General features: G+C 34.7%; 1 protein-coding gene across 1 annotated transcript in view; it reads right to left on the reverse strand.

The window, feature by feature from the left end:
* Positions 1-16,828, reverse strand: part of AGPS (alkylglycerone phosphate synthase) — a 144,570-nt gene that overhangs the window by 103,926 nt on the left and 23,816 nt on the right. Inside the window, exon 2 of the mRNA XM_081814110.1 lies at positions 8,954-9,043. Within this exon, the coding sequence (XP_081670236.1) occupies positions 8,954-9,043 (90 nt within the window). The remainder of the gene's footprint in view (positions 1-8,953; positions 9,044-16,828) is intronic.

Consider the following 16,828-nt stretch of genomic DNA (forward strand, 5'->3'; position numbering starts at 1 on the left):
CTTGAATTACATGCGTATGGAGCAGACTTGAAGCAGCCCAACTAAGCTTAAAAGAACTCAGTTGCTCATCACCAGAGAGAAATAGGAATTTGAGAATAGTCAAGTTAACTATTTGATGTTAAAAAAATAAGTAAAGCCCTTTCAGAAGAACATAATAGAATACAGAGTTTCTACAATAGCCATTAACACTGTCCAAGATGTACTCCAAAATTACTAGACACAAACAAACAAGAAACTGTAATCCATAATCAAGAGAAAGGGTAATAAATAGGGACTGACTGTAAGAAGATCTAAGACTGACCCTAAGAAGATCTAAGATCTACTAAGACCCTAAGTAGCACACAACCATTTTAAAACAGCTATAACTATGTTAAAGGACAAAAGAGAAACTATGTTCCCAGTAAGAAAGAAAAAAAATCTCAGCAGAGAAACAGAAACTATAAAAAGAAAAAAATAGGAATTCTATAATTAAAACTCTTAAAAATTCATTGAAAGAACAGAAGGGCAGACTGGAGATGTCAGTGAATGTACAGGTAAAGCAATAAAACATATACAATCTGAAGAGCAGAGAAAAAGATTGAAAAAATAAACAGTTTCAAAGACCTATGGAACAATAGCAAAAGACTAACATATATATAATATACATAACATACATACAGAGTCCCAAGAAAAAGGAAAAAAAAAAAGGAGGGAAATGGAGTAAAAGGGTATTTGAAGAAATAATGGCAAAAAGTTTCCAAATTTGATGAAAGACATACATTTACAAATTCAAGAAGGCCAGAAGACACTAAGATGATAAATGCAAAGAAACTCACACTACACACATCATAGTCAAATTGCAATTTAGTATATGTGCTGCCGAAGCGAGCACAGTCAAACTGCAATTTAAAAGAAAGAGAAAAAGAGGGAGAAAGAAAATGTTAAAAGCATCTAGAGAAAAATGACACATTACATACAATGTAATAACAATAAAAATTATGACCAGCTTCTCATCAGAAACAGTGAAGCCCAGGAAAAAACTGAACATTTCTGAAGTGCTGGAAGAAAAAGAATGTCAACCTAGAATTCTGTATCTGGTGAAAATATACTTCAAAACTAAAAGTTAACTAAGACATTTTCAGATGAAAACTGAGAGAACCTGGTGCCAGCAGACCTACACTACAAGAAATGCTAAAGTGATTTCTATAGGCTGAAGGGAAATACAACACTTAATATAAACTGAAATTCTTCAAGACAGAATAATAACAGAAAGAGTAAATATGTGGGTAAATATAAATGACTATTTTTTCTTAATTTCTTTCCAATATTTATGACTTCCAAAAATTCTATCATGGAACTAGAGGGTATTATGCTAAGCGAAACAAGTCAATCAGAGAAAGACAATTATATGATCTCATTCATATGTGGAATTTAAGAAATAAAACAGAGGACCATAGGGGAAGAGAGGAAAAAATAAAACAAAATGAAACCAGAGAAGGAGACAAACCATAAGAGACTCAATCATAGGAAATAAACTGAGGTTTGCTGGGGGGGGAGGGAGGGCAGAGGGAGGGATAACTGGGTGATGGACATTAAGAAGGGCATGTGATGTAATGAGCACTGGGTATTATATATATAAGACTGATGAATCACAGACCTGTACCTCTGAAACCAATAATACATTATATGTTAATTAATTGAATTAAAATAACAAATATAAAAAATAGCAAAAAAACAAAAACAAAATTCTATCACTGTGTCATAGAGTTTACGATATGACAACTATAAAAAGAACACGGAATAGTAAATAAACCTATAGATTTGCAAGATACTTAGATTTTACATGAAGTTGTACAAGAAATTTAAAACACACAAAAGAGCTCTATAGAATAGGAAGAGTACGGAAAAAACTAGATTTGCTACTCTGATTTTTTTCCTATATTTTCCATCCCAATCCTTAAACAGTTTATATGAAATATGAACATTATTTTATATACACAAGAAATCCTAAATTTTATTCATTTATTTTATTTATTTATATAAACATATATGTGTGTGTGCATGTGTGTGTGTACATACATATGAGAAGATTGATGCAGAAAACTCAAGTACTTAGAAATCCAGCTTTTCAGTTTTGGAAATACTTGCCAGAGGTGGCAAAATATTAAATAACAATAAGTGCTAAAAATAAAGAGATAAAATAAGTATCCTACCCTAGATTAGTATAGTGAAGAAGGCTGATATGCAAACAATAATGATCCAATGTGTTATAACAGCACTAATATAATAGCTCTCTGAAAAGACCAAAACAACATTTTAAAATGTGTATTTTAAAACAGTACTTTAAACTTTTCACTTAAATAAACACATAGCATTTTCATGTGCCAGGCACTGTTCTAAGTGTTTTATGTATATTAACTTAAAATAATGTTATGAGGTTGGTGCTATTATCCCTATTTTATAGATGAGGAAGGTAAAGCACAGAAATTAACTTAAGATGTTAAGTAAGTTAAGTAACTTAATCAAGGTCACATAGCTAGTAAGTTACAAAACAGGATCTGAACCAGGTAATAAATAAGGCTTCAGTCTGTGTTTTTAACCACTATACGATGCTGCCCTTAGTCTGATTCTTCCCTTACCACCATTCCAAGTGAGACCATTATTCTAAAATTCTTTATGAATGATTATTTATAAAATCATTGTACCTATATTCAGTAAATTTTTTCACTATCATGTTCTTGCAACTTCTCTACTCCCCCAACAAAATGATGATGGGACAGCCAAATAAAACTATATTATAGTTGCTTTATTTTTATTTGATTTTATAAATATTTTACTTATAAAATATTGAAGTACGATATACATTAAAAAATATAGACAAGTTTAGAGCTGAATTTTTACAAAGTAAACCTCCCACGTAATCAGCATTCAGATCCAGAAATAGAACACTTACCACTACCCAAGAAACACTCCCCTCCATGCCCTTTCCAGGCATACCACGTTCCCTCACACCAAAAGAACCACTATCCTGTTAACATTACAGAGTAATTTTGACTGTTTTTGAGCTTTATATAAATGAAATCATATGAAATGTACTCTTTTGTGTTAGCCCTCTTTTGCTCAAATATATTTGTGAGATTCATCTATGTTGATACATGTTGTTAACATTCATTCATTTCAATGGCTTAATTCCACTGTGTGAGTATAGCAGTTTCTTTATCCACTGTACTGTTGATAGACAATAGTGTTATTTAGTTTTTGGTGCATGCAGGGACATTCTTGAACTTGTTTTCTGAAGAATGTATCACATTTTTCTGACAGGTATATAACTAGAGTGGAATTTCCAGGCCATCATCTATGCATATGTTCAACTTTAGTAGGTATCGGTAGATAAGTTTTCCAATATGTTTACCACTAACAATGATATATGGACTTAATTCCACATCCTTCCCACACTTGGTGCTATAGTTCTTTTTAATGCGAAACATTCTACTGGTAATCTCTTAACCATTTTAATTTGAATTTCATTGGTTACGTATGGGTTTGAGTTTCTATTCATGTATCTAATGTCCATTCGGATATAACTGTTAAGAAACAACCTGAAAGAAAGAGAGAGAGAGGGGGAGGGAGGGAAGGAGGGAGGGAGGAAGGAAGGAAGGAAGGAAGAAAAATTAATTTACAACCTAGTTCAGTCAAAGCTACAAAGACACTTGATTGGTAGGATGAATATATGGGCAAGAAACATGCAACTTTTGCCAGAAATGTGGTAAGAGGAAAGCCAGGTACCTATACCAATTATTGAAACAGAAATGGATCTTTAATCACAATTGAAGATGAGTTTGAGAATTTGAGAATTAAGAAATGGTTCACATGTAAAATATAAGGTGAGATCAACTCATCACATTCCCTCAGAACAGAATTAAACTATATTGTAGAAGATATAGAAATAGGGGAAGCACTCAAGACCAAAGAAATCACTGTGTGGAAAGAAAATTCTGTGAATATAAATATATAAGAAAGAAGTACACATCAGTATGAACTGTGACTAAAGACAAAGTACTCTCACTCTGCAGCAGTGCACAGTGGCAGCAAAACCATCTATAGATACAACAATCTATCCTCAGAGTGAGTTCCATAATAATTGCTAAGCAATTTAAAAATCTTTTTATAATCAGATAAAACTTTAATGAAAAATTTGCCACTGAAAATATAAAGTACAACAAACCAAAACAAATTCTCTCCATTTAAACACTAACTTGTGCTTTGTAAGCACCAATTAATGTTTAATACCTTTAAAGTCAATGAATAATGACACTTTTCAAAAATTTTAGTTTGTAGAAATGTGTAGCATTAGCTCTGAAGTATTGCCTTCTGCTGTTTAAACCCAGAAGGACTCAATTCATCTATTATCTAGAAGGAGTAAGAATGGCAAGATAATAAACCTAAGGATTTATAACCTGACAAACTGTAAATATGTTCAGAAGACTGTGTTCAGGAAAAAGCTTCAGATTTTTCCCAAAGATCTCTAACAGTTTATAATAATTGCTTCTAATTTAATGGCTGGAGTGCTTGCTTCGGCAGCACATATACTAATTTAATGGCTGGGTTTGAAATGTCAATGTTACCCTCCCAAAAATATACACAATCAACCACATTTGCTTATAAAAATTTCTTACCTTTTCAATGTCTTTGGATCAGAAATAAGGGAACCCCTATAAATTTTCATTGAAACTCACCCTTGGTTGCTGGCACCTAAGAATTCCCCTTTCTTCCCAGCTCTGTTTTATATCTTTCTTAGGATATCTTACTCATGTTTTCTATGCAGTTATAGAGAACAAAAGATATATAATTTGTTCAGTCCACTACAATGCCAGAATAAAAAGTCTTTACAAAGAATTTCAAAAACTGTCCTCACAGTCTAATATTATTAATACAAAAGGGTGAATTAATGGGGCGCCTGGGTGGCTCAGTTGTTAAGCGTCTGCCTTCGGCTCAGGTCATGATCCCAGAGTCCTGGGATCAAGCCCCGTATTGGGCTCCCCACTCAACGGGAGGCCTGCTTCTCCCTCTCCCCCTGCTCATATTCCCTCTCTCATTGTCTCTCTCTCTCTGTCTTATAAATAAATAAATAAAATCTTTAAAAAAAAAGGGGGGGTGAATTAATACTGTTCAGCCTAATCAGTGTATTCTTGTAACTCATCCTTTCTAGTCATAAATTCCATTTTCTCTTTTAAGAATATCACAACCTAGGGGCGCCTGGGTGGCTCAGATGGTTGGGTGTCTGCCTTCAGCTCAGGTCGTGGTCCCAGGGTCCTGGGATCGAGCCCCACATCGGGCTCCTGGCTCAGCGGGGGGCCTGCTTCTCCCTCTCCCTCTGCCTCTCCCCCTGCTCATGCTGTCTATCTCTCTATCTCTGTGTCTCAAATGAATAAATAAAATCTTTAAAAAAAATTAAAAAAAGAATATCACAACCTCCTTTTGCTTTTGCACTGTGCCTTTCACTGGAAAAACAGGAATTTCTGTCACAGGGTAATTTTTTACAATTTTTCTACTATGCTAGTGTACAGCAGGTAGAAGGCTACTATAAAGTGCTCTCAGAGTTTGGAGAGAAAACAGATCAATACAACAGATGAATATGGTTATCTGCAGAAGAACAGTACAACAGAAACAGCACAAGAACAAAGCTTAAAAACACTTGGGTTTTAATCCCAATTTCCTGCTGAGCAAGTGACCTCAAATAAGCTATTTAACCTCTCTCACCCTCAATCTCTTAATTCTTTATAAGAAAATACCACTACCCATCTTAGGGTTATTTTAAGATAATTCAGTAGGCACTCAATTAAATAATAGCTATTATTATCTTAAAGAATATTTAAATGTTTTCTGATAAAAAACAGAGAAACCTACTAATTCAACCATTATCCCTAGGAGGCTAGACTAAATTTACAGAAAGCTATGATCCAATTCAATCCGGTTTATTATCCTGTCTATAACAAGGTAATGGTACTTCTGGAAGCACTAAAATGGGAACTGAATATTACTTAATTATTGGTTTTAGTTATTAAATAGTTTATGTAGTATATATTTAATCCTAGAGCATTTAAATTCCATTTCTATATTTGGAGAATTGCCCTCTAGATGAGTCTTAGTGAGAAGCCAAGGCTACCTTCCACTAAAGCAAACGTGCCCAACATCACTTTACAGGTCTCCCTTGTAGGCTCTGCCAGTCAGATGCACCCCATGCTCTTCCCTTTTCTCCCACTGGACCTGATTCAGGGGTTAATGCAAAGAAATGAAGGCTTTAAGGAACTAATTCTGGTTAGAGTGACAGCAGCAGCAATCTTCCAAAGTCAGAAGCCAAACAAATACATTCTTTGGTTCTGTTACAACCTGGATAAAAGTCTCTCTTAAGACCACTGAATCCCCTTTACTCTGAACCTATGCTCTCCAAACAATATATTTTATATTTTATATTCTATATATCTTAATATCATGAAGGGCATTAACAAGTGCTCTATCCACGGAAAAAGGAATAATCTAAACATAAATGAATATACCGGGTTTCTAATGTTTTTCATGAGTATATCATGAGTGTGGTACATGTGTCAGAACTCTACAGCCTGATCCTCTGTGAAAAATGACAAATCAAGTGCCAGAACACCTCAAATAGGAACCAGATTCCGAACCCATGGCACGAGTAAAATATAATTACTTGTGATATTTTCTGTGACAGATCATTCATTTCATACACATAGACTTCCAACACAAACTACTAAATAGCCGACAGTGCTCTACACAAGTCAGTAGGTGTCTAATGCTTTCAGTGGCACTGTGCACAAGTGACAATTTGCCCCCCTCCCATAAAATAAAGATGCCATACTTTCAAGGTCTGAAGAGAGAAAGAAATGAAGAGTGTCTGAGAGGAGAGGAAGTTGATTTTCTAAGTTCAGAAGATTTACTTTTTTCCCCCAGGAGAGCTTGCAAAGCCAGTTTTTACATACATAAGTTTCTACCATATTAGACATTATTCCATTTAAAACACAAAACACTCAACATTTAGAACACTGGTAAATTTAATTTTAACCAGAAATCCCTTCTACCTGAATTACACAATTTCTCAACTAAGCCTCCACCAACATGCTGCCCAGTCACACTTAAAAATGGGAATAAGAATACAGATATTTGTTTTTCCTATTAAAAAGCAAATGTCAAATGTACATTTCATACCTTTATTAAAATTAGTTTCTAATTACTACTCCTGAGGTTTTGTTTCAGGTACAAAGTATGTTTAAATCAGAAAACTGGAATGATTATGTTGCAAAGAGAATTTCTCCAAAGGAATAAAACTTTTCTCGCTGATATTTCAATATAATCACATACCAAAAATATTAACCTAAGCATATTAATGCCCAATAGATATTAAGTCAAAGCACAATACTGGAACAGATTAGAAATATATCTGATCCAATTTTTTTTTTTTTAAGATTTTATTTATTTATTTGACAGAGAGAGACAACGAGAGAGGGAACACAAGCAGGGGGAGTGGGAGAGGGAGCAGCTGGCCTCCCGCGGAGCAGGGAGCCCGACGCGGGGCTCGATCCCAGGACCCTGGGATCATGACCTGAGCTGAAGGCAGACGCTTAATGACTGAGCCACTCAGGCGCCCCAATATATCTGATCCAATTTTTTACCTACTCTCAATTTTTAATTTATAGACCCAGCATTCAAATCTTATGTGTTTGTACTCACTGTCCTTTCAAAAGTTGTATCAAAATTCAATACACAAACCACCCAAAACACCAACTTTGGTAGGGTCCGTTCTTTTTTTTTAAGATTTTATTTATTTATTTATTTGACAGAGAGAGAGACAGCACAAGCAGGGGGAGAGGGAGAGGGAGAAGCAGGCCTCCCGTCGAGCAGGGAGCCTAATACGGGGCTCGATCCCAGGACCCTGGGATCATGACCTGAGCCGAAGGCAGACGCTTAACAACTGAGCCACCCAGGCACCCCAGTAGGGTCAGTTCTTAAAATCAACTAAGAACTTACTTTACAATTCTGTCTGCATCTGGAATAGTAACAATACAAATATTCTTTAGAATTCTTATCCACACATTACCAAAAATATTTCAGAAATTTGAAAGTTACCACACAAATGATTGTTCTTTCTTCATCACTTCTTCCCTAATGTATCTCAGAAAACTAATTTTAAAAATACCATTTATGGGGCACCTGGGTGGCTCAATCAGTTAAGGGTCTGCCTTAGGCCCAAGTCATGATTGCAGGGGCCTGGGATCAAGCCCTGGGCTCCCTGCTCAGCAGGGAGCCTGCTTCTCCCTCTCACTCTACCACCCGCCCAACCCCCCTGCTTGTGCTCTCTGGCTCTCTCTTTCTCTGTCAAATATTTAAATAAAATCTTTTTAAAAATTAAAATACTATTTATATTCACAAAGACCTAAAATTGCTCACTTTCCATAATAACCCACACCCAAAAGTAAATTCCCAGTCCTAAAAATGGAGCTACTTTGAACAAGTCAATGGCATGGAGACTAGGTGGTGGGATGACTATAGGCCTTTTTGGATACTGATTCAAACAAACTACCTATAAAATGGCATTTTTTAGATATCAGGGGAAATGTGGACTAGATAATCAGATATAAAATTTCTCTTACTTTGAGGAGTCTGATAATAGTATTATTATGATTAGCTAATATTAGGTCCTTATATTTTTAAAGGAGACATATGTAAATTTAAGTTTAGAAGCGACATGACAATGCCAGAATTTAAAATACCAGACAAAAGAAGGAGCAATTATGTCAAAATGTTGATAACTTTAAATCAAGGGAGGAGTCATTATATTACCCTCTCTATTTTTATGTATGTCTATTATTTAACATAATAATGTTATTTATGTTTAAAATTGTTTATAGAAAGAAAGTGGGGGAAAAAGGAACAAAAGAATAAACCAACCAGTTACCTTTTCCCAGTCAACTCAACTTGGCCTTTTTTATTGAAGAAGAACTTGGAATCATTATATCCCCATCCATTCCATTTCATAACTTCTTGCCTAGTAATAATAAAAAAATATGTTAGACCTATGCTAAAATCTCGTAACTGAAGAGTATATCATTGATATTAACTTTTACAATCATTTAAAAGACCTTATCCCATTAATATTACATTAGTTTAAATAATATATTAAAATGTCTACATATTAATCTTTTTAAATACAGAATCACTCTGATGAGCAGCACCTGCTTCACAAAGGGCAACAACTAAATTTAATGCATTCAAAGAAAAAAAAGGAACGAGAGAAAAATATAGAGTATGCATCAATTTGTATATGTTACTAGTTTACATTATAGGATGGCCTAAAAAATTTTGCAATTAAAATAAAACTTGAGTAAGATGCAAATTTTTGCATATATTAGAAAAATCACAATTATTCATCTGCTATGATGAAAAAGACCAATTTACAGAGTAAGTTCTCTAGTAATGACACTCCTAGTAGCAGACACTTAATAAAATAGATAAAAAATCTGAGAGCTGGGTTTACAAACATTCTAAATCCTCCAACTTCCATGTAACTACCAATTTCTATCTTGACCTACATATTAACAAAACAGTTAATGACTATACCAGTTTTTAGTATTCCAAAACAATATGGTATTTTGAATTTCTAAAATGCTAATATTTCATGGTCTTAGAAATCACTTTCATTAGAATCAGGGACTCAATGGGATGCCTGGGTGGCTCAGTAGGTTAAACATTTGCCTTCAGCTCAGGTCATGATCCCAGGGTCCTGGGACTGAATCCCACATCGGGCTCCCTGCTCAGCGGGGGGCCTGCTTCTCCCTCTGACAGCGGCTCCCCCAGCTTGTGCTCTCTCTCTGTCTTGCTCTGACAAATAAGTAAACAAAATCTTAAAAAAAAAAAAAAGACTCTTTAATTTTGAATATTACATAAGAATAGATAGGTCTAGGCCTGTGTAGAACACAATAAGCAACCACACTGAAGTATTCTACCAACATTTATTACATGTTTTAGCATGGTCCCCTAGTATATCTGGGCAACAAATTTTATTGCAAATTCCATTATGCAATCTATGATGAAAATACTTGAGGAAAACTTCTTCTCTATACAGAAACTCATTTGCTGCATAAAAATTTCAAAATATATCACAAGAAAAAAATCTGTAAATATTTGTGGTGATGGATGTTAACTAGACTTATTGTGGTGATCTTTTCACAATATATACAAATCTTGAATCATTATATTGTACACCTAAAATTAATTACATGTCAAGTATATCTCAATTTTTAAAAATGTCAAAATAAACAAAGATGCACTCCTTAGAAAGCATTCTAATTCTCCGTAATTCCCAAGGAAGAACAATATGTCAACTGACAAGCAAATTTTTTACTACAATCATAATTCTTCATCCAAATCAAAGACTTTTCAAACAAGTAGAACACTAACACAGCACAACTGAACCAAGTATAGGTTGTTAACTGGTCACTACCTATACATAAAACTGAAAAAAAGAAACTAGGCATGCTCTCTTTAAAACTAGTTTGCTATCAATAAAAACTCTAGTCCTTAAACAAAAACAAACTGTTCAAAAATATCTCAAGAGTATCAATCCAGAGATTGGATTTGTAAATGAGCCTGTTATGAACTCTCACCCAACGTTTTCTTCTGATTTCACATTCCTACCTCATTGTAGAGGGAGATTCTGGAAGAGAGCTTTTGGAAAAATCTCTACAGAAAAACCTCATGGCTAATGTCACCACTGACTTCCCATTTTCTTAAGATTACATTTTCTAAAAACCAATTAACTTATCATCTGCTTCACTTTTTTCATAATTAATTCTCTTCACTTTTATGAAGTATAATTTACTTAATATTTTGTATTTCCATAATAATTTACATGAGGATGATACATACATTTTAATTAACATTTTACTTAATGTTTTATAATATGGCATAAATTATTTGTGAAATGCATTTTATTAGTGGATTTAAACATTTGTCATGAAGTCTGTACTCTATAAAACAAAGTTTGGTGTCACACAAAATAAATGCAAAAATACCAACATAGTCATTTTGCTTTGGTATTACAATCACTAGGCACTGGGAAATTATTTCAGTACAGATGTTGAATTTGGTATGTTTACATAGCTTAACAATGAGAATCATTTTCCTTAATATGTTTAGAATTTAAAAAAAAATTATTCCCATATGGCCTCAAAGTAAAAAGTGAAACCTGATTACATGTGTTCACTCTTAGCACTGCACAAGAAAAATAAATCAAGGGAAGCAGGAAATATCTGCTGCTGTGCACTCAAAAATGAAGAAATTTAGGGTGCCTGGGTGGCTCAGTTGGTTAAGCGACTGCCTTCGGCTCAGGTCATGATCCCAGGGTCCTGGGATCGAGTCCCACATCGGGCTCCCTGCTCGGCGGGAGGCCTGCTTCTCCCTCTCCCACTCCCCCTGCTTGTGTTCCTGCTCTCGCTGTCTCTGTCTCTGTCAAATAAATAAATAAAATCCTTAAAAAAAAAAAAAAATGAAGAAATTTACATTCTGAAGAATCACTAGCCTTAAATTTTCAGTTGGGTAACAGTCTAAAGAATTCCCAAGTTTTCAACTATAGGCTAAAGGTACTTTTTCTCTCTTTTCATCTCAACTAGAAAATTCTGCCTATGATATTTAAACCATTACTGTTTATATACCATTACCATATTTATACCAACTTATGGAGCCTTCCCAGAAGTTGAAATGTAGACATTTGTAATCCATTTGTGCCCTGCCAACAGTATTATGTTGCTGAAAATAGTATATATTTAAAATCTAGGTTACCCCAAAATCAATCTTCTGATATCTTCAAGTACCCCACATATTATATAAAAAGTAGGCAAATTTCCTAGGTTTCTAGTATTAAACTTTGTACTAAGGTATAACCCTCAAATTACTAATATATTTCCTGACACTTAAACACAACTATGTGATTAAGCTTCCAAAATAACTTCTTATACAGAAGAATATAATGAGTACCCTGAAGGGCATTATAGCATTAACATTTTAAAAGTTAATAATAAAACTTTACAGTCATAGAATTCTAAAGCTAAAAAGATCCTTAGAAATCACCCAGTTCAACTGCTCATTTTTCAGATGAAGAAACTTATGCCCAGAGAAGCACTCATGATTACACAGCTAAGCTAGTTGTGAGCATCAGAAAGTGAACCCCCAGTCTTGGGAGAGGTAATATCCAAAACCCACTAAGTCATGCCCTCAAGTAATCAAAATGATTTAAAAGAACCCTTCTTTCATCACAGCAATATTTTTCAAAGCACTATTCCATTTATTATTAAAGTCCTTCTTCTGCACTTGACATTTAAAAATCAAGGACTATGGTTGTGTCGGTAGGGCCAATGCCCTTACTTTCTTTATCTACAGTATAATGAATGCCGGCATTCAGAATAATTATCCCAAAGCATGGCAAGCACTAAAATGAAGAATGATCAAAGAATCATCAACATTCCATAAGATTCAAATAAAATGATTCAATTTTCTACTAACCCCAGAGATCAATTAACCAGACTGATCCCTCAGACTTTCCAATTCTTAGAGCTAACTACACCAAATTTAATGTCTTCAAAATACAAGACCCCTCCTCCTGCCAAGAAAAAAGAAAACTGGATTGATTTTACTACATGAAAAGTGAAAAAAATAAAACAAATGTTTTACACATTTACTTATCTAACCATAGTATCAAATGGTAAAGAAGCACTTTGTATTAGCTGGCGTAACAAAAGAAAACGGAGACATAACATAGCATCATGTATACACAAGGTGGCAGTATTCTCCCATGATATACATATTCAGTACTCTGCATTTTTCCCCGAGCTGTTGTTTGCACAATCTTTAACTGAAATATTTAGATCTAACATTATTATTATGAAACCCAGAGACCCTTTCTTAAAAATGGGAGATACTCACTTTTAAGTCTCTGCATATACATAGACTACTCCTCCTCTAAAAATAATAATAAATTGCAAGCATCCTGATATGAATGCACAGTTTCTACCATTACTATTTCAATCATATTTTTTCATTAGAAAATATGGAAAAGGAAAATATGCTTTAACCTGATTTTATTTTGGCTTAGCAATAAAAAATTCAACTAAGTGATAACAAAAATTCTTTTCCAATATAATTCCAATAATCAAAATTCTAATAAAAGATACTCCACTACTTAGTTCAGATGAAAACCAAATTTTTATCTATCTTTTCCAGTTTAAACAATAAGAAAAAGATATTATGATCTCAGAGATTTTAGAAAATAAAAACTGAAGTACAAAACTTAAGCCTCAATGCTAGATTTTTTTTTTTTTTTAAGATTTATTTATTTGAGAGCGAGCGAGCTCAAGTGCACATGGGGGGGGAGGGGCAGAGGGCAGGGGGTTGAGAGAATCTCCAGCAGACTCCCCACCCAGCATGGAGTCTACTGCAGGGCTTGATCTCACAACCCTGAGATCATGATGTGAGCCAAAACCAAGTTCAATGCTGGATTCTAACTAACCAGGCTCAGTATCAGATAAATTCAAATTAATCCCATATGTAATACAATATATATAAATAAAAAATCCTTATTATCAGGTTGTGTGCTTAATTACCTCAAGACCCAGAAAACCTAAAGGAAATCATGAAAGTGAAGTAAAAAAGTGTTGAGAAAGATACCAAGATTTTATCAATAAAACAAATATATCCCTAAAAAGATCTGCTACAAAAAAATTCCTATAATTGAAATAATAATCCTACTAACTTCTTTTATTAAAAAAAAAAAATTGAAGCTGAGTTACCATGAGAAATATAAGGGGCTAATGAGGGGAGAAAACTATAGAATACTAATTCTAAACTTAATTTAAAATGTATACATTTTAAAATAAATTTAATATCATATCTAGTCTACAGGTCCTACAAAATTTTTTTTTTTTTTAAGATTTTATTTATTCTGTCAGAGAGAGAGAGTGCAGGCGCGAGCACAAGCAGGTGGAGTGGCAGGCAGAGGGAGAAGCAGACTCCCCGCTGAGCAAGGAGCCCAACATGGGACTCAATCCCAGGACTGTGGGATCATGACCTGAGCCGAACGCAGACGCTTAACCGACTGAGCCACCCAGGCGTCCCTACAAAATTACTTCTAAAAACTCAATAGAAAAACTATATGAAACTATTTACAATGCTTACTTCCTCAACCTAACAGTGCAACTAATTTCCTTTTGTTAACCTAAGCAGCTTAATTATAAGTACAATAATTTATGTATACTATAAGAGAAAGCCCCTTTACAAAAAAAGAATAGAAAAAATTTTTTTAAAAAAGATATGGAGGCAACTCGGTGGTTCAGTTGGTTAAGCTTCTGACTCTAGATCTCAGCTCAGGTCTTGATCTCAGGGTGAGTTCAAGCCCCACATTGGGCTCCACCCTAGGCTCCTCACTGGGCGTGGAGCCTACTTAAATAAAGAAACAAATAAAAGACATGGATAAATTATCATCACTTAACACTGCTACAAATATCAGGGTACCAAGACTGTTAAAACATTTGACTTAGAATAGATGTCATCGGGGGGCGCCTGGGTGGCTCAGTTGGTTAAGCGACTGCCTTCGGCTCAGGTCATGATCCTGGAGTCCCTGGATCGAGTCCCGCATCGGGCTCCCTGCTCTGCAGGGAGTCTGCTCCTCCCTCTGACCCTCCCCCCTCTCATGTGCTCTCTGTCTCTCTCATTCTCTCTGTCTCAAATAAATAAATAAAATCTTTAAAAAAAAAAAAAGAATAGATGTCATCGGCCTTTGATAGCTTGATACCATCAAACATCTGAATCACAGAATACTTCCTCTTGCCCGGATATAAAACTTACCAAGAACTCTTCTAATTACACTTTATTTTCCCCCAAGAAAAAGTGGCCAATTGAAATGGCCAGGAGGTTTGAGAATTGTGTTTTTTCGCCATGAATTAGTCCACTGACATTCTAATTAACTTTGGTCACTAATGAGAATAGTTTACACAAGTCAGACTACCTAAATATGATGGACTCCAGGGCCCTGACAAGATCAGGTTGCTGGACAGTTCAACAAGATAATATCCCTGCCCTCTAAACTGTGTACCTACCTTCTCCTTGCAAAACCTGTACAGGATCATGCAACACTTTAAACTTCAACATGAATTTCAATCTTCCCTCAAAATCCCCATTATAAGTTTTAAATCCCTAGTTGCCATAATAAAAATTTGGCCCTTCCATGTAATAAATTATTAATCAACTTTCTGATTTCTTCCAGAGTGATAGTGTAAAATGGATTAAATATAAGATCTATGACAGAGAAAGTTGTTAGCAAGAACATGGAGAAGAGGAATCCAAATGCATTACTGGTAAACTACTCCACAGAACAATTATGTGCTAAGTTTTCATAGGTAATGCCATTTCTATGACCCAGCTATACAACTCCCCGGCATATATTCAGGAGGAATTCACACACAGTTCCATAAGGGACTATTCCCTGGAGCATTATTCGTCAGAGTAGCTAGAGGCATCACTAGAGGAATGGATAAGTGTTAAGCAAATTCGGTGAAATAATATGCAGCAACCAAAAGCAGTGAGGAAGACAGATATATATACAGAAACATGAAAAGATTTTTTAAACAGTGGCAAACATAAAAGGAGAAAACAGTAAGATCTGTAGCATAATACTATTTTTTTTTGTTTTTAGTTCATGGCATTTGTCAATGAACAAATGTGAGGCCTCTCTTATTTTTTATTTTTATTTTCCTCCATCTCTGATTCCTAATCCTATCTGCCCCCTTCCATGGACATTCATTAATGTTCTTGAACATATGTGCATGTGTTTAAAGTAAAATACGTTACTTTCTGGGTGTATTTTTAATTTGACTAAATAGTATTATGCCATTTTATTAGCGTTTTATTAATATTATGTTATTATGCAAATGCAATGAACTAAAAAATTATGATTACCACAACTCTGCACCTGAAGCAAATATGCTGCTCAGCCCTTGAATCTCAGTGCAGTTTCTCTCTGTTCCAAAAAAACAATTCTTTCTTTCACATATACATAGATATTCCATGATGGTTTGTTATAAAACCCACTGTTGGATTTCTTAGCAATCCCCACAAATTTTTTTTAAATAATAGAAATCCATTCATAATGAATCAGCTTCAAATAGTCAGCAAGTCAAATATATATTTAATTTCCTAGATTCAACTTTTTAGGTTACAAGAAACTGGCACTTCACTGAAGAAACTTTTTAAAACCTGAATTCAAGGGTCAAAAATTGTGTCCCCAAAGTCAAAATCCTATTATACTTGCTATGAATCAATGAATGAAAGGAAAAAGAATAGATAGCTATGGGGGAAAAAATCTTATAGACAGAGGCACAAAGAAACAGTGAAAGAAGGGGAGACTGGGGAAAATAAGGCAAGGCCAGCTTTACCCCTTGGCAGAATAATCTGGTACTAACTACTCCCCGCAGGCTCCTAGGATGTCTTCCCTTACCCCCCAAACTTTTCTTACACACACCAAATTCTACCAACTGGAAAGTCATTATTGTTTGAATAATCTCTTTGAAAATAGAAATATAGACCGTTAGTCATTCATACGAGTAGCAGTATACATTCCAAATATTTTGTGCTAGGGCAGGCATGTTACATAAGCATGTACTCACACAAGCCTGGTATCTGCCATTCCAAAGGCCTGGAAAGACACAACTATCCTGTTCTTTACCTTCATATCTGGGTCTATGTAGTGAGGAAACAGTCCTAATCAGTATCTGGGAGTTGTCTT

The sequence above is a fragment of the Leptonychotes weddellii genome, chromosome 3, assembly GCF_054177405.1.
Source record: "Leptonychotes weddellii isolate Sample4059 chromosome 3, ASM5417740v2, whole genome shotgun sequence".
NCBI classification, from domain to species: Eukaryota; Metazoa; Chordata; class Mammalia; order Carnivora; family Phocidae; genus Leptonychotes; species Leptonychotes weddellii.